Raw genomic sequence first — 19,577 nt, 5'->3', positions numbered from 1 at the left:
AAAAAAATATAAGATTTTTTTAAATTATAAGATTTAAAAAAAATTATAATATTTCAAAATAAATTAAAAAATAAGTATGTTTTAAAAACAGATGATAAAATTTAAAAAAATATATAATATTTCAAAAGAAAGTACAAAATTTCACAAGAAATTAGAAAATTAAAAAAAGTACGCAATATCGAAATAAATGATAAGATTTTAAAAATATATAAGAATAAAAAAAATATAAGATTTAAAAAAATATAAGATTTTTTTTAAATTATAAGATTTAAAAAAAATTATAAAATTTCAAAATAAATTAAAAAATAAGTATGTTTTAAAAAGAGATGATAAAATTTTAAAAAATATATAATATTTCAAGAGAAACTACAAAATTTCACAAGAAATTAGAAAATTAAAAAAAGTATGCAATATCGAAATAAATGATAAGATTTTAAAAATATATAAGAATAAAAAAAATATAAGATTTAAAAAAATATAAGATTTTTTTTAAATTATAAGATTTAAAAAAAAATTATATTTCAAAATAAATTAAAAAATAAGTATGTTTTAAAAACAGATGATAAGATTTAAAAAAATATATAATATTTCAAAAGAAAGTACAAAATTTTACAAGAAATTAGAAAATTAAAAAAAGTATGCAATATCGAAATAAATGATAAGATTTTAAAAATATATAAGAATAAAAAAAATATAAGATTTTTTTTAAATTATAAGATTAAAAAAAAAAATTATAATATTTCAAAATAAATTAAAAAATAAGTATGTTTTAAAAAGAGATGATAAAATTTTTAAAAATATATAATATTTCAAGAGAAACTACAAAATTTCACAAGAAATTAGAAAATTAAAAAAAAGTATGCAATATCGAAATAAATGATAAGATTTTAAAAATATATAAGAATAAAAAAAATATAAGATTAAAAAAAATATAAGATTTTTTTTTAATTATAAGATTTAAAAAAATATCAGATTTTTTTTAAATTATAAGATTTAAAAAAAATTATAATATTTCAAAATAAATTAAAAAATAAGCATGTTTTAAAAACAGATGATAAGATTTTAAAAAATATATAATATTTCAAAAGAAAGTACAAAATTTCACAAGAAATTAGAAAATTAAAAAAAGTATGCAATATCGAAATAAATGATAAGATTTTAAAAATATATAAGAATAAAAAAAAATATAAGATTTAAAAAAATATAAGATTTTTTTTTAATTATAAGATTTAAAAAAAAATTATATTTCAAAATAAATTAAAAAATAAGTATGTTTTAAAAACAGATGATAAGATTTAAAAAAATATATAATATTTAAAAAAATATAAGATTTTTTTTTAATTATAAGATTTAAAAAAAAATTATATTTCAAAATAAATTAAAAAATAAGTATGTTTTAGAAACAGATGATAAGATTTAAAAAAATATATAATATTTCAAAAGAAAGTACAAAATTTCACAAGAAATTAGAAAATTAAAAAAAGTATGCAATATCGAAATAAATGATAAGATTTTAAAAATATATAAGAATAAAAAAAAATATAAGATTTTTTTTAAATTATAAGATTTAAAAAAAAATTATAATATTTCAAAATAAATTAAAAAATAAGTATGTTTTAAAAAGAGATGATAAAATTTTTAAAAATATATAATATTTCAAGAGAAACTACAAAATTTCACAAGAAATTAGAAAATTAAAAAAAAGTATGCAATATCGAAATAAATGATAAGATTTTAAAAATATATAAGAATAAAAAAAATATAAGATTAAAAAAAATATAAGATTTTTTTTTAATTATAAGATTTAAAAAAAAATTATAATATTTCAAAATAAATGAAAAAATAAGTATGTTTTAAAAACAGATGATAAGATTAAAAAATATATATAATATTTCAAAAGAAAGTACAAAATTTCACAAGAAATTAGAAAATTAAAAAAAGTACGCAATATCGAAATAAATGATAAGATTTTAAAAATATATAAGAATAAAAAAATACAAGATTTTTTTTATAAATTATAAGATTTAAAAAAAAGTATCAGATTTCAAAAGAAATGATACGATCATTCAAAACAACTTCAAGTGGAAGCATAATTCTGAATCCTCCTCCTCCAGCCGAAAAGCGTTGCGAGACATAAATACGCCCTCTAAAGGATATGAAATAAATAAATAAATAATAAAAATACCTGTTGAATTTTGCGTTCTCCATCCCGCGACTCGTTATTGGACGACCTTTCACCATAATCGTCGTCGTCGTCCTGATCGACAGTCGGGTGTCTCGTGCGCGGTAGTCGAGCTGATGCCGACCTAGAGAACTGTTGCTGCTCATTCCAGCGTCTGGGCCCGGTATGGCAGGCCGCGGGGGCTGGGCTCGCGTAAGCGTGATTGGCCATGTGACTACTCGCGAGACCTGTCGGCCGAGACGTGGCTCCTCCCATCGAGGACGAGTCGTTATACTCACGCGGCGGCATCCTTCTCGGGACGGTTCCGCTTTCATTATGAATCAGCATCTCGCGACTCGTCACGCCACTCGGATCGTAGCTTCTCTCTCGCAAAGATCGCCTCAAAAGTGCCTCGTTACTCGCCAGGCTTTAAGGCAAATTTTTTAAAAAATTATATTTTTTTTTGTTGAAAAATATACAATATCAAAAAATATATATAAAATTCCAAACAAAGATACAAGAGTTGAAAAAAAGGGATTAAAGATTTCGAAAGAACATATTAGATTACAAAAGAAACTATACGATTTTGAAAGAAATCATAACATTGCAAAAGAAATTATAGAATTTTAGAATAATTTATGAGATTTCAAAAGAATTATAATATAATAAAAAAATCATACGATTTAAAAATATAATATTTCAAAATAAACTGCAAGATTTCAAAATAAATGATTAGATCTCAAAATAAATTCTAATATTTTAAAATAATTACTAGATCTTAAAAGAAACTAAAAGATTTAAATATAAATTATGAAATTTCAAAATAGTTTACAAGATTTAAAAAAATGATTAGACTTAAAGATAAATAATGAGATTTCAAAGTAAAGTATAAAATTTAAAAGATTTGTAAGATCTCGCCATAATTTATTAGATTTTATAAGAAATTATCAGATTTCAATATAAAATATAAAATTTCAAAATAAATTATAAGATTAAAAAATAAATGATGAGATTTCAAAATAAACTATAAAATTTAAAAATAAATTGCAAGATTTAAAAATAATGTATTGTTAAAATTTCCAAAAAAAATGTCACTTTAGAAAACAAATTATAAGATTTAAAAAGGAAATATATAATTATAAAATTCCAAAAATATACAAGATTTGAAAAAAAAAGGATTTAAAAAATTACAAGATTTCAAAAAAATAATAATAATATTACAATATTACAATTCTAATATACAATTACAATATAACAATATAATTTATAAGATTTAAAAAACAAATTATAATATTTGAAAATAAATTACAAGATTTTAAGAGAAACTACAAGACTTTATATTAAAAGATTAAAAAAAAAAATTATCAGATTTCGAAAGAAATTATTAGATTACAAAAGAAACGTATAGGATTTTCAAAGAAATCTTAACATTACAAAAGGAAATTATAAGATTTTAAAATAATTTATAAAAGTTCACAAAAAATTATAATATAATAAAAAAATCATAAGACTTTAAAATAATATTATAAGATTACGAAATAAATTAAAATATTTCAAAATAAATCATAAGATTTCAAAATAAATTCTAATACTTCAAAAGAAATTTGAATATTTCATAGGAAATTATAAGATTTCCCACCAAATTATAATATTAAAAAAGAAGTTATGAGATTAAAAATTGGAAGATTAAAGAAAATAAGATTAAAAAAAGATACGAGTTCAAAAGAAATCATAACATTACAAAGAAATTATAAGATTTTAAAGTAATTTATAATATTTCAAAATAAAGATGGGATTTTAAAATAAGCTATAAGATTTCAAAATAAATGATAAGATTGCAAAATAAATTTTAAGATTACAAAACAAATTATAAGATTTAAAAAGAAATTTCACGATTACAAAATTCTAAAATCTCTCGCAAAGATCGCGTCCAAAGTGCCTCGTTACTCGTCATTATAAAATTTTTAAAAATACTAGATTTGAAAAAAAAGGATTAATTAAATTGCAAGATTTCAAAAGCAATATTAATATTTCAAAGTAAATTATAAGATTTGAAAAGCAATTTTAATATATCAAAGGAAATCATAAAATTCAATACAAATACAAGATTAAAAAAAAGTTCCGAAGAATTTTTAATACTTTAAAGGAAATTATAAGATGTAAAAAAAATTACAGGATTTAAAGAAAATAATATTAAAAAAGAATTTAAAAATATTACAACAGAAACAAACAAAACAAACAAAAAAATCATAATATTACAATATTACAATTATAATATACAATTCCAATATTAGAATATAATTTATAAAATTTCAAACAAAAATTATAAGATTAGAAAATAAAGTATAAGATTCGAAAAAAATTTATAATATTACAGAAGAAATTATAAAAATTACAAAAGAAATTATAAGATTTCAAAAGAAGTTATAAGATTTAAAAAGGAAATATTATATTTCAAAATGAATGACAAGATTTAAAAATAAATTATGGTATTTCAAAAAAAAATTATAAGATTGCAAAAAAACTAAAAGATCTAAAAAAACAAGCTTTAAAAAATTGTAATATTTCCAAGAAATTTATAAGATTTCAAAAACAATTTCAATATTTTGAAGAAAATTATAAGATTTCCAATTAAATCATAAAATTTAAAAGGAATGTAACGATTACAAAATTTCTAAAAACTTAAGCGGCAAATTCTAAATTTTTTTTTGTTGACAAATATACAATTTCCAAAGAAATGATAAAATTTCGAAAAATACAAAATTACGAAAACATAAGATTAAAAAAATTGTAAAATTTCAAAAGAAATATTAATATTTCCAAGTAAATTATAAAATTTCAAAAGCAATTTTCATATATCAAAGGAAATTATGAAATTCCGACATAAAATACAAGATTAAAAAAAATTCCAAAGCAATTCTAATACTTTAAAAGAAATGATAAGATTAAAAAAATTACAAAATTAAAAAAAATAATACTAAAAAGGAGTTATAATATTAAAAAAAAAGATTTTAAAATAAATGGTAAGATTTAAAAATAATTGTTAAAAATTCCAAAAATAATGTAATATTAAAAAACAATTTAGAAGAGTTAAAAAGTAAATATATAATTATGAAATTACAAAAATATACAAGATTTGAAAAAAGGATTAAAAAATTACAAGATTTCAAAAGAAATCGTAAAATTACAAAGGAATTATAAGATTACAAAATAAAAATTATAAAATAAAAAAAAAATAATAATTACGAGATTTTAAGAGAAATTATAAGATTACAAAAGAAAGAAATTACAAGATATCGAAAGAAATCATTACATTAACAAAGGAAATTATAACATTTTAAAATAATTTAGAAGATTTAAAAAAAAGAATATAATAATAAAGCATGAAATTTAAAAAGGAAGTATAATATTTCAAAATAAATTATTAGATTTTAAAATAAGCTATAAAATTTCAGAAGAAATAAGATTACAAAATAATTTATAATTAAGAGATTTAAAAAATATAAGATTTTTTTTTAATTATGAGATTTAAGAAGAAATAATCATATTTAATCAATTTAATTAATTTAATAAAATATTTAATCATATTAAATGATAAGATTTTAAAAAAAACGTATAAGATTTAAAAAGAAATTTAATATTTCACAAGAAATTGTCAGATTGAAAAAAATTATGCAATATCAAAATAAATTATAAGATTTTTTATAAAATTATAAGATTAAAAAAGAAATTATAAGATTTCACAAGAAATCAATAAGACTAAAGCAATTAGAAAATTAAACAATTTTGGTTGAAAATTCAAATATTTTTTTGAAAAATCCTATTTTTTAGTTTAATTCAGCTGCTTTTGAGTGAAAATTAAAAGATTTGTTTGCTGAAAATATAAACTGTTACATTTTTTGTTGAAAATTCAACTTTTATTGTTGAATATTTTGCTTTTTGGTTGAAAATTTAACTATTTTGTTAAAAATACGTTTTTTTAAAAACATTTATCTTTTCAATTAAAAAATCCACTACTTGGTTGAAAAATAATTTATTTTGTTGGAAATTAATCCTCTTCGTTGAAAATTCATCCTTTTGGTAAAAGGTTCTTACCTTTTGTTGAAAATTTAAATTTAAATGGTTAAAATTTTTTTTTTTTCTTTGTTTTATACTTAATTTTTTTAGCTGGAAATTGAACTTTTATATCTTTGGTTAAAAACTGATCTTTTTATTTTGTTGGAAATTTTTATTATTAGGTAGAAAATTAATCTTCTTTGTTGAAGATTCATTAATTTAGTTAAAAATTCTTCTCTTTGATTGAAAAAGTAACTATTTTTTAAAAACTCATTTTTTTGTTTTAAAATCATTTTTTTGTCGTAGAAAATTCAATTTTCATACTTTTTGTTACAAATTATTCTTTCTTAGTTAAAAATTCAACGATATGGTTGAAAATTAATCAAGTTTCTTGAAAAATAAACCATTTTTTTTCGATCGTGTTTTTTTTTAATTAATGAAACTATTTTTTTGGAAGGTCGTTCTTTTTTGTTTTAAAATTAATTTTTGTATTTGAAAATTTAACTTTTATATTTTTAGTCAAAAAATCACCTTTTTGATTTGAAAATTTAACTTCTTGGTTGAAAATCTAATTTTTTTCATTAAATTTTATTTATTTTTTATATAAATTTTTGTATTTTGAGAATGTAACTTTTATATGATTGGTTTAAAATGTATTTCCTTTAGTTGAAAATTCAATTATTTAGTTCAGAATTAATCAAGTTTGATAAAAATTTTAATTTAAAATTACTTTAATTCGTGCTTTTTTATTTTGTTTTAAAATTAATTTTTGTAGCTGAAAATTTAACTATTATATTTTTGGTTAAAAACTTTATTTTTAAATTTCAGTTGAAAATTAAACTTTTTAAACTGAGAATTTAATTAAATATTTATTTATATAGTAGAAAATTCATCTCTTTGTATGAAAATGTAACTATTTTCTTGAAAAATCGTTGTTTTTTTTTTCTTTAAAAATTAATTTATACATTTGAAAATTTAGTTTTATATTTTTGGTTTAAAACTAATCTGTTTTAGTTTAAAATTTCACGATTTGGTTGAAAATTTAATCTAGTTTGTTGAAAAATAAATCATTTTTTTAATCGTGTTTTTTTTTTTTAATTAATGTAACTATTTTCTTGGAAGGTCGTTCTTTTTTGTTTTAAATTTAATTTTTGTAGTTAAAAATTTAACTTTCATATCCTTCGTCAAACATGTTTTTTTTTTCAGTTGAAAATTCAACTATTTAGTTCAGAATTAATCTAGTTTATTATTTTTTTTTAATTCATTTTTGTAGCTGAAAATATAACTTTTACATTTTTGGTTAGAATTTTTATTTTTAAATTTTAGTTGCAATTTTAACTTTGTGAACTGAGAATTTAAATATAGATTTATTTTTATAGTTGAAAATTCATTTCTTCCATTGAAAATGTAACTATTTCCTTTGTTTTCTTAATTAATAAATTAAGAAATTATAAGATTTAAGTAAATTACCACATTTAAATGAATACAAGATTTAAAAAAATATAAGATAAAAAAATTTTTTTTTAATGTATAAGATTTAAAAAGAAATATAATATTTTTAAATAATTTATAATTAAAAAGAAATAATAAGATTTCAAAATAAATCATTAAATTTCAAAATAGATTATAAGATTTAAAAAAAGTATAAGATTAAAAAAATGATAAAATTTCAAAATAATTTATAATAATTCACAAGAAATTGTAAGATTTAAGAAAATTACAAGATTAAAAAAAATATAAGATTTAAAAAATATAATATTTCAAAATAAATTATAAGATTGAAAAAAATATAAGGTTTTTTAAAATTATAATATATAATAAGAAATGATAAAGTTTCAAATGAAATTATAATATTTCAAAATAAATTATAAAAGTTTTTAAAGTTTGTATAAGATCTCAAAATATATGTAATGTTTTATAAGAAATTATAATTTAAATATATTTTAATTATTAAGCAAAATATATTAAAAAATTTTTAAATAAAATTAATTTTGTTAAATTTATTTTTAATTTTTTAAAAATACTAGCTATAAGATTCTGAAAGAAATTGTAAGATTTACCTTAAAATTAATACTAATATAATATATTCATAATACTAATATAATATATTCATAATAATAATAAAATTTAACTTTTACATTTTTGTTTAAAATTTTTATTCTTATTATTAAAATTTAGTTGAAAATTTAACTTTTTAAACTGAGAATTTAATTACACATTTATTTTTATATCACTATTACTATGTAACTATTTTCTTAAAAAATCGTTTTCTTCATTAATAAATTAAGAAATTATAAGATTTAAGAAAATTACGACATTTAAATGAATACAAGATTTAAAAAAATATAAGATAAAAAAGATTTTTTTAAATGTATAAGATTTTGAAAGATATATAATATTTTTAAATAATTTATAATACTTTACGAGAAATTGTAAGATTTAAAAAATTAAAAGATTTCAAAAAATAATAAGATAATAATTCACAAGAAATTGTAAGATTTAAAAAAATTACAAGATCAAAAAAAAAACAAGATTTAAAAAATATATACGATTTAAAAAATATAAGATTTCAAATAAACTTATAACATTTCAAAATAAATTATAAGATTTAAAGATAATTTATAATATTTCACAAGAAATTGTAAGATTTAAAAAATTATGCAATACCAAAATAATTTACAAGATTTAAAAAAATATAAGTTTTTTAAAAATTATAATATTTCAAAATAAATTATAAAAGTTTATAAAAGTTGTATACGATCTCAAAATATATATAATATTTTATAAGAAATTATAATTTTTAATTTAAATATATTTTAATTATTAAGCAAAATATATTAAAAAATTTTTAAATAAAATTAATTTTTTAAATTTATTTTTTATTTTAAAAAAAAAGCTATAAATATTTTAAAAGAAATTTTAAGATTTAACTTAAAATTAATGCTAATATAATATATTAATAATAATAATAAAATTTAACTTTTACATTTTTGGTTAAAATGTTTATTTTTATTATTAAACTTTAGTTGAAAATTTAACTTTTTAAACTGAGAATTTAATTACAGATTTATTTTTATATCAGAAAATTCATCTCCTTGATTATAAATGTAACTATTTTCTTGAAAAATCGTGTTTTTGTAGTTTTAACATTCATTTATGCAGTTGAAAATTTAATTTTATATGTTTGGTTAAAAATTAATCTAGTTTGTGTAAAAATAAACTATTTTTTTTAAGTAATTTTTTTCTTAAAAATTCTCTACTTAAGATTAAAATGCATCTTCTGTGAAAAATGGAAATGTTTTGTTAAAAAATAGTATTTTTGTTTGTTTAAAAATTTATTTTTTTAGTTGAAAAAAATGAACTTTTAAATTTTTGGTCAAAAATTAATCTTTTTACTTGAAAATTCAACTATTTTGTTTGAAAATTGAGCTATTTGGTTAAAACTTCCTTTTATTAATTTTTAAATCCTATTTGAAATTTTAAATTTTCTATTTTTTGTTGAAAAAAATCTTTTCAGTCGAAAAATTAACCACTTCGTTCAATTTAAAAATTTTTTAAAGTTAAAAATGCATTTATTTTTGTTGAAAATTAATCTACGTAGTTTAACATTAGCTCTTTTTTTATTTTTAAATTTTAGTTGCGAATTAAACTTGTCTATTTTTGGTAAAGAAAAGTTCCTTTCTAGTTGAAAAATCAAAAACTTCATTCAAAAGTCGTCTATGTTGATAAAAAAAAAATTGTTTGGGTAAAAAATTATTCATCCTGCTCTAAGATTCTTCATTTTATTTAAAAAATCCATCTCTTTCTTTGAAAATATTGAACTATTTCGTTGAAAATTCGTTGTTTTTATTAAAAATTAATTTTTTTTTAACTGAAAATTTAATTAAAAATTTATTTTTACACAATTAATGAACTCACTCGTTATGCCGCTGCAAAGATTGATTGTTAAAGATTTGTGGCGGAAGTATCTGTTCTCCTTTCGACCTTCTGTTGCCAGAAAAGGAATTTTCGGAAAGGGTTCCGATCCCAGATTCGATATCTCGATCTCTATTTGTCGATTTGGAAGGCGTCGTTGCTCTCGAGAGTGATTGGTTCCTTTGTTGTTGATGTTGCTGAGGTGTTTGGTGAATATAAACAGCACTTTGTCGCATTTGAGCTGCGTATCTATTTAAAAAATTTAAAAAAAAAAAAGAAAAGAAATAAAAGCCAATCGAAAATATTGCACATAAATTTATTTTTAATTTTAAATAAAAATTTCAAACAATTACTTTATTTTTCTTTATTTTTTCAATATTAAATTTAAAATTTAATTTAGATTTTCAGCAACTTCAGGGTGGCCATAATTTAAAAAAAATTTATTTTTTTAAATATTTTTAAAAATTCTTTATAATTAGAAGCGTTTAAAATTGAATATTTAAAGATTGAAAACTTTTGAACTTGAATAATTTTAAATTCAAAGCTATCAAAATTTGATAATTTGACATTGAAAAATAAATTAAATCTTTCAAAGTCATAATTTCTGAAATTCCAGAATTTTAATTTGTTTTTACATAATAAAATTCTAAATTGACATTAAAAGTTAGACAAATTTTTCTACAATGAAAAAAATTAGTTGAATTATTTTTTTAAAAACTTCAAAATAAATTGTAATTTTAAATGGAAACCTTTTAAACCAAAGAAACTTTTGGTCGTCAAAAATTGTGATATTAACACTTTTTTATGCTCAAATCCTTAAAAATTGCAATTAATTGAATAAAATTTAAATCGATTAAAATTTAATAATTTTTAAATTCCTAATAATACTTTCGAAAATTCAGCCAATTTAATTTTAATTGCAAAATTAAACCATGTGAAAGGGGCAAATGAAAAATATAGCGTTCATCATGAAAATTCAGAACTCTGAAACTGTAATCATTTGAAATTGCCGAAATTATCCATTTACTGGTGTATCGATTTCAGATAGTTTATTTAAAAACATTTTTAACTCAATTTTTAATTTTTTAATTTAAAATCTTCTGCAGAATTATTATGATATAATATGAAATTTTTAAATAAAATGTTATAATATTTATTTAATTAGTTTAAGAAAAAACTTTAGTTTCAAGGCCTCAAAGATTATATTGTTTTACAATTGCAAATTTAAAACTATAATTTTAAATTCAAATTACTGAAATTTTAAAAATAATAAATATATAATTTCACAGGATTTTACCACATTATCAGAAAAATTCGAGTTAGTTTAAAAGGTATTTAGAACTTTTAGAAATTTTAAAAATATTTGATACATTTTGAAAAAGTCTTCAAGTTTTTAAATATTTTAATTATCTTTCAAAATTTTAAATTCCTAAATTTATTTTAAACTGATTCAAATTTTTCCTAAAATTTATAAACATATTTAAAAGTATTAAAAAACGCATTCAAATGAAATAAATAATTTTTTAATTATTTATTAATTTCTCTGCTCAAGAACTAGATATCAATACGAAAAATAAGTTTTTTTAAAGTTGTTTAAAATAAAATTTTTCAAGATTTTAAATAATTGCCAAGAATCACAAATATTTTAAAGAAAAATGTTTTTAACTTAAGAAAGATTTTTCGTTCCTTTAAAATCTTTTAAACTCCTCAAAAGCTTCAAAATATTAAAAATTTTCAAAATTCTTATGAACCTTGTAAATTTTGTTTGAATTTTTTTCAAATTAAAATTATTTTTGAATTTTGAAAAAGTTATAAATATATCTTAAGGTTACTTGATTAAAAAAAAAAACATTTTTCTTTAAAATATATTTTTTATTTCAAAGGGTTTTACCACATTTTATTATTCCGGAATTTTCCAATTTAGGAATTTGGACATATTGTCGTAAATAATTATTAAAAATTTTTGAAAACTTTGCAGATTTTAAAATTTGTAGGAAAAATTCGAATAGTTTTAAAAGATATTTCGAAGTTTTGACACAGTTATCAAAAAAATAAAAAATTTGAAGACATAAAAAAAATTTGGAATCATAATATTTATTTTTCAAGATTCCGAACTAAAGTTTTGAAATTTTTTTTACAGATTTAATGAAAATAAAGAAATTTCCTTAAAATGCTTAAAAACATTAACCATGATTTTTTATTTTGAAAATTTAATTTTAAGAAAATATTTAAAAAGACTTCCAAATATTTCATATGATTAAATAATTTTACAGGAGTTTTTAACAAATTTAGGAAAAATTCGAATAATTTTAAAAGATATTTATAAGTGAACATTTTTCAAAAAAAATTTTTTATAAATTTTATATATTATTTATTTATTATATATTTTATATATTTGAAGGCTTTCAAAAGAGCAACAAAAATTCTTAAGATTTTAGAATTGTTTAAAATTAATAAATTCTTATGAAGCTTCTAAAATTTGGTTTAAAATTTTCGGATATCTTTTAAATTTTAAAATAATTTTGGAATTTTGAAAAAATTCTAAATGGATCTTTAAGTTACTTGATTTTTTTAAAATTAAAATATTTTTCTTTAAAATATTCTACTTTTTTGGCAATTATTTAAAATTTTTTGAAATTTTCTTCTCAAATTTAATATTTTTTTAAATAAAAAGTCATTTGCAATTTTATTAGGAAACTCAAAAGAAAAAAATTATTTTTATTATTGAAGTATGGTTCTTGATCAGGGAAATTAATAAATAATTTCAAAATTTTTAATGAAAATTCTAGAATTTAAAAAAATTAAAATTTAAAATCTTTTTAAATATTCTCTTAAAATTACGTTTTCAAAATTTAAAAAAAATCAAATTTTCAAAATTTTATTTCTGAATTTTCAAAAATTTACCTTTAGTTTTTTTTCTTCAAATTTTTTATTATTTTGATAATTTTTCAAACTTATAAATATCTTTTAAAATTATTTGAATTTTCCCTTAAAATTTTTAAAACTCCTGCAAAATTTTTTAAATCTTTTTAAAAATATTCTCTTAAAATTACGTTTTCAAAATAAAAGATTATTACAAATTTTCCTCGAAATCTAAAAAAAATTTTGGTTTCAAATCTGCAAAAATCAAAATACCGCTTAAACTAACGAGAATAAAAAAAAACAATTCAGTCTTGCAAAATTGAAAACATTTTCTTTCAATATTGAGACATTTTTTTATTCTCTTGAAAAATCATTCGAATTTTTCTTCAAATTTCTAGCAGCTCCTGCAAAAATATTTAATCTTTTGAAATGTTTAGAAGTCTTTTTAAAAATTCTCTTAAAATTAAGTTTTCAAACTAAAAAATCATAAAAAATTTTCCTAGAAATCTAGACACAATTTTAGTACCAAATTTTGAAAAATAAAAATATGGTTTAAAATTTTTTGAAATAATTAAAAGTTTTAAATGAGTTTTGAATTTTTTTCAAATCTTTGAAATATCGCTTAAACTTACTGGAATTAAAAAAAAATGATTCTCGGAAAATTGAAAAAATCTTCTTCACAAACTTCTACATTTCGTTTTGGAACATTAAAATTAGTTTGCAGAAAAATTCCCTCTTCAAAGTTAGAATTCTATTCACTTCCAAAATTTTACATTATAATTCAGAAATATAGTAATTTCTTTTTTGTAAAATTTGGAACAGATTTTTAAAAATTTCCTTCTTCTAAATCAGGATTCAAATTGTTCAAAAATTCCCGTTCCATGTCAAAAATGCCCCGTCAGAAATTTAATCTAATCAATTGAAAGTTTACCTCTCCTCAGAGTAGAAATAGTTGTCGTTGGTGAGAGTATCAGAGGGATTAACTATATCCAAACTCGACTTGGGCCTCTGCGGTCTTCTGGGTTGATTTTGAAGACTACCTGACTGAACGGGAGTTTGCTCATCAGGTCTTCGATTCGCTTCGTATTCGAGGAAATCCGCACTGTGAGGCCGAGGAGGCGGTTGCACTCTCGGTTGTCTCATTACCGGAACCGGAGCTAAAATTAAAAAAATAAACGCTTCCTTAAGATAAAGAATTTTCCCTCTCTATTCACTACTTTGTCTTCAAAATCTTTCCCAGTCCTTTTCTTCTCTCTTCTCCTTCTCCTGTTTCTTCAATAAAGTCTCACCCTATGATTAGTTTTAATCTTACCTTTCCTTTACTTCCTTCTTTTCACTTCCTTTAGCTCCCTTAACTCTTCTTTTTCCCCTCCATATCTCTACTATCTGTACCTCTCCTCTCTTTATCTCTTTTTCCATTAATTCTTTTTCTTGTTCTTTCTGCCCATCTCAATCTTTTTCTTCACTTTAAAATATTTCCTTATAACAATCATGATTTCTTTTATTTCTCTACTGTTTTTATTTTCTCCTTTGTCTTTTGTATCTCCCACCTGTAACTTCTTAGTAGCTTTTCCTCTACTCCCTTATAACCATCAACATTTCTTCTATTTCTCTGTTCTTTTTATCTTCCCTCTGTGCCTTTTGTACCTCCCAACTGTAACTTCTTATTAGCCTTTCTTCTACTCCCTCCTTTCTTCTACTCCCTTATAACCATCACCATTTCTCCTATTTCCCTGCTCTTTTTATATTCTTTAAAGAGAAAGGCAAATGCCTTTTGTACCTCCTACCTGTACCTTCTCAGTAGCCTTTCCTCTACTCTCTCCTATCCACTTTCACTTAGCCACGTCTTCGACACGACTTTCTACTCTCCTACATTTTTCATAAACTCCCTGTCCTTTCATTCAAACCCAGTCAAAAATTCTCTATTCCACCAATTATTCCGTCCTTTCGCATGTTACTATTTCCTCTCTTCGTCCCAATCCAATCATATACTTTTAATCTTTTTTACCTATAAGCCCATGTTTTTCCCGTCTTTCTTATCCCACCTCCCTCGCCCAATCTCTCCCCCTCTCTCTTTTCCTCTATTTTCCTGGACTTTTCCCCATTTTCTCTCTTTCCTGATTTCGGCCATTTCTCGTCTAATTCCTTTATTTCCTTTTCCCTTTCCTCCTGACTCTTTTCATTCACCACCAGTCCTATTTTCTTTTCCATTATGCTTTTGATCATTCCTTAAGAACATATCTTTTTCCGGCAATGATCTTATTATTTTCGGATTTTTTAAGATTTACCCTATTTCTATATGGCTTTTCCTCTAATGTCTCTTCCTTTTAATGAATCCCTCGATCGACATAGCGTACTTCTGCTTCAATATCTCCTAAAACTAGAGGAGTTAGAGTAGAAGGTAGAGAAGAGAAAATGCAAAGTGTCTGCATGAAGACACATGCTTCCATGTACAAGATAATTCTCTGAGAAGAAAGTAGTTTAAAAAGCACGTGAGCCGTCGTGGGACGCCCGGCAAAAGTGACAACTATATATTATGTCAATTGAATTGGTTTTTCTTTGAACACTTCATCATAAAATATTAACGAAAGGAAAAAGGGAGAAAATGGTACAGGGAAAAGGAGGAGAGGTAAATAGGTGAAAAGGAAAAAAATGGCGAAGGGGCAAAGAGAAAAATAAAAGGGGAAAAGGGAAGATGCGAACCAGAAAAAGGGTAATGCGAAAGGGAAAAAGTGAAAACGGAAAGGGAAAAAGGAGAAGGGAAAGGGAACTGATAAAGGGGAATGGGGAAGAGGAAAAGAATGTTAAAGTGAAAAGGGGAAAAGTCAAAGAGAGGAAAGAGAAAGGGGAAATTGGAGAGAAAAAATCAAAGGGGAAGGGAAAATGGGAAAGAGAAAAAAGGTGAAGGGAACGGAGAAAGAGGGACAAAAAAATTAGTAAACTGTGAAAACGGAAAGGTGAAAAGGGGAATGAGAAAAGGAGACAATGGTAAGAGGGTAGAAAGGTGAAAAGGAAAAATGAAAGGGAAAAAAGGAAAATATGAAAAATAAAAGGTGTAAAGGGAACGGAGAAACAAACAGGGGAAATGGTAGTGTATGAAAAGGGGCAGGGTATTTGTGAAAAAGTTAAAAGGGGAAGGGAAAACGGTAAAGTGTGAAAAGAGGAAGAGAAAGGAAACCGTAAAGGGGAAAAGGATTAGGCAAATACAAAATGGGGAAAAATAAAATGTTAAAAGAGAAAAATGGGTGAAGGGTGAAAAGAGGAAGGGAAAGAGAAAAATGGTAACAAGGGGAATATAAAAAGGGCAAGAGTAGAAGAAAGAGGGAAAAAATAGGAAATAAGAAAGAGAAAACGGGTAAAAAATCGGAGAAAGGGTGAATAGGGAAAGGTGAAAAGGGAAAGGTAAAGGGGAACTTTAAAGGGGGGTGGGGAAAGGAAAAAGTGGTAACATGGAAAATAAAAGGAACAAGAGGAAAGGGAAAGAGAAGGGAGGCAAAGGGAATGTAGAAAGGAAAAATGGAAAAAGGTGAACGAGGGAAATAGGAAAGGGAAACGGTAAAGAGGAATAAGCAAGAACTAAAAATGGTCAATAAAGAGGGATGAGAGGTAAAAAGGGAAAGGAAAAAAAGAAAAGGGGAGAAAATAAAAAGGGAAAGGGGAACTGCAAAGGGGAATGGAGGAAGGAGAAAATGGCGAAAGGAAAAGAAAAGTAAAAGGGGGAAGGGGAAAGAGAAAAGGGACAAAGGGAGCGGAGAAAGGAAAATGGTAAAGGGTAAAATGGAGAAATGGTAAAGGGAAACGTTAAAGCGGAATAGGGAAAAGGTGAAAATGGTAAGGGAAAAGGGGGGAGGTTAAAAGAGAAAGGAAAAAAGAAAAGGAAAAAAGAAAAGGAAAAAAGAAAAGGAAAAAAGAAAAGGAAAAAAGAAAAGGCAAAAAAATAATAATGCAAAATAAGAAAGAGGAAAAGGGGAAGGGGGAAGGTAAAGAGAATTGCAAAAAATTGTAAAAGGGAAAGAAAAGGGGGAAATGAGAAAAAAGAGAGGGGAAATAGGAAAGAGAAAAGGGGTAAATGGAACAGAAGCATGAGGAAAGGAAAATGGGAAATTATAAGGCTGAAAAGGGGAATGTGAAATGAGGAACTGTAAAGGGGAATGGGGAAAATAAAAAAAGGTGGAGGAAAAAGGAGAAGGGGTAAAGAAAATGAAAAAGGTCAAAGGGGCATTTTGAAAGGAAAAATGAGTGAAGGGAATGAAGAAAGGGGAAATTAATGGGTGAAATAGAAAAAAGTGAAAAGCGGAAGAGCAAAATGAGAAAAGTAAAAGGGGAAAAGGGAAATAGGAAAGGGGAAAGGGTTAGGGTACTGAGAAAGGAAAAGGGGAAATGGTAAAAAGAGGAAATGGGAAAGGGTGAGGCGGATAACAGTAAAGGAAAAATGAGAAAAAGGTAAGGGGAAAAAACCAAAAATGAGAGAAATAAAAGGGGAAATGGGAACGGGTGAAAAGGAAAGGGAAAAAGAAACGAGAAAAGGGGGAAATGAGAGGAAAAGGGTAAAGGCAACAGAGAAAGAGAAGAAAAAGGGGAAATAGTGAAAAGGAAAGAATTAAATGGGGAAGGAAAGGGAGAAATAGCGAAGGTACAGGGGAATGAGAAAAAGAAGAATATAGTAAACGGATGGGAAAGGAAAAAAGTAAAGAGAACGAAGGATGTAAAAAATGGAAATGGGAAAGGCGAAAAGGGGAAGGGGAAACGCTAAAGGAGAATGTAGAAAGGGCGAAAATGTTAAAGCGAAAAAGGAAAAGTTAAAAAAGTAAAAAGAAAATGGGAAACGGGAAAATAAAAAAATGAAAGGGAAACAAGGAAACTGTAAAGGGGAATGGGAAAAAGGAGAAACGGTAAAAAGGGGAAGAAAAAAGAAAAGGGGAAAAATGGGAAAACATAAAAGGGGGAAATAGGAAAAAAATCAAATAAAAGGGGAAATATTAAAAGTGTAAAAGGAACGGGGAAAGGAAGAAGGTAAACGCAAAGGGGAATGGTAAAGTGGAAAAGGAAAGGGGAAGTGGATAATAAAAAAAAGATGGAAAGGGAAACGGGAAAGAAGGAGAGAAGAGAAGCTAGAATTAAAAAGGAGTAAGTAGTGTAAGGAAAAGAGAGTGAAAATCACACTTACCAACTTGAGGTGAGACACTGTAAACTATCTGTTGCGAAACTTGCTGATGCGGAACCTGCTGCGCGTAGACCGGAATCGGAATGGGTGCTGGAGCAGGTGCTTTGGTATACCCAACAGGACCAGCAGGTCTCTGATAAAGCTGAGGAGCTCCATAGACATCCTCATAGTCTCCATTTCCCCTCCCAGACCTGGGTTTCGCACTCCTTCCATAATTATCGGGTGTTCGCCTCTCCTGACTGTAATTTATTCCGTAATTCAAGCCCGACTTGTCAGTTCTGATCGACTGTTGTTGAGGTGCTCCTCTCGTCCCATAATGGGCGCTACTTCTCTCATAGTCTATCGGACTTTTGCTCATCTTTCTCACATCAGGCGACACCGGGGACTTTCGGAAATCGGGATCAGGCGATGGAGAGTAATTTTGGGAATCTTCAGTCAGTCTCCTGGGTTTCGGGGGTGTGTTCACATAAACTGGCTGGCCATAATTTCTTGGCATTGGCTGAACAGTGTGGACAGTGCTGTTGCTGGGTCCAGGTTGTTGAGGTGAAACTGGGTGCTGATTGTGAACTGGTTGGGAATGTGTTTGAACGACCTGATGAGTTTGAACGACCTGAGAGTGGGATTGAAGAACTTGGTGGGATTGGAGAGTTTGGGAGTGAGATTGAAGAACTTGGGAGTGTGACTGGAGAACTTGGGAGTGAGATTGAAGAGTTTGGGAGTGGGATTGAAGATGAGGTTGAGGTAGGTGTTGAAGTTGGTGCTGATGTAGAAGAGCCGGGTGCTGATGAGAATGGCCCATTTGCATCTGAAATTGACCATATTGTTGGGAAGGTCCTGGTTGTCCGTACTGAGATGACTGCTGCATCCAACCGTTCACCATTGGCTGTGGTTGAGCTTCACTTGGTCCGTTGTTGTTCCCATTTTGATTTAAATTCGGATTCAAATTTATATTTAAGTTCCCACTTCCAAGCTCATTCCCGTTGTTACTCAGGTTGGGAAAGGAGGCGGTGTTTACACTGTTTGGACTCGAGTTGTTGTTGGAAGTGTGACTGGGATCATCTCGAGACTGGAAGCCATGAAAACCGGAATCGCTATCGTCGGCACTTTGGTTCAAAATTGACGAGATTGAGGAGACACTTGGTCTGGCGCTGCGATCGCCATCTGCTGGTCCTGCATTGTCCAGGGGCGATGATGCCTCACCTCCTCTTCTGGAATAAAGATATTTTTTAATCAGTTCAAATGTATCGATACCAGGCTTCAGAGACGAAAAGTATCTCAAACCAGTTTAAATTAGGGAGATTTTTCACAAAAATAGGAGGATAAATTCTTTTAAATTAAATAAAAACATCAATTTACAACCAACTATGGAATACACCAAACTCTCGCTTTCAGTCACCCCGTTCTTGGCCTTCCTAGAAC

The 19,577-nt window shown here is 24.1% G+C and overlaps 1 protein-coding gene across 1 annotated transcript in view; it reads right to left on the bottom strand.

The window, feature by feature from the left end:
* LOC117172367 overlaps window positions 1-19,577 on the bottom strand; it is a 504,467-nt gene that overhangs the window by 330,791 nt on the left and 154,099 nt on the right. The window contains exons 5-8 of the mRNA XM_033360222.1: window positions 18,162-19,366; window positions 13,926-14,151; window positions 10,136-10,381; window positions 2,186-2,588 (exon numbers count right to left, since the gene is read on the bottom strand). Coding sequence (XP_033216113.1) covers window positions 2,186-2,588; window positions 10,136-10,381; window positions 13,926-14,151; window positions 18,162-19,366 — 2,080 coding nt within the window. The remainder of the gene's footprint in view (window positions 1-2,185; window positions 2,589-10,135; window positions 10,382-13,925; window positions 14,152-18,161; window positions 19,367-19,577) is intronic.

This window comes from Belonocnema kinseyi, chromosome 5 (genome assembly GCF_010883055.1).
Source record: "Belonocnema kinseyi isolate 2016_QV_RU_SX_M_011 chromosome 5, B_treatae_v1, whole genome shotgun sequence".
Lineage (NCBI taxonomy): Eukaryota > Metazoa > Arthropoda > Insecta > Hymenoptera > Cynipidae > Belonocnema > Belonocnema kinseyi.
The sequence above is the reverse complement of the archived record's forward strand: the minus strand, read 5'-3'. Positions and strand labels throughout refer to the sequence as shown.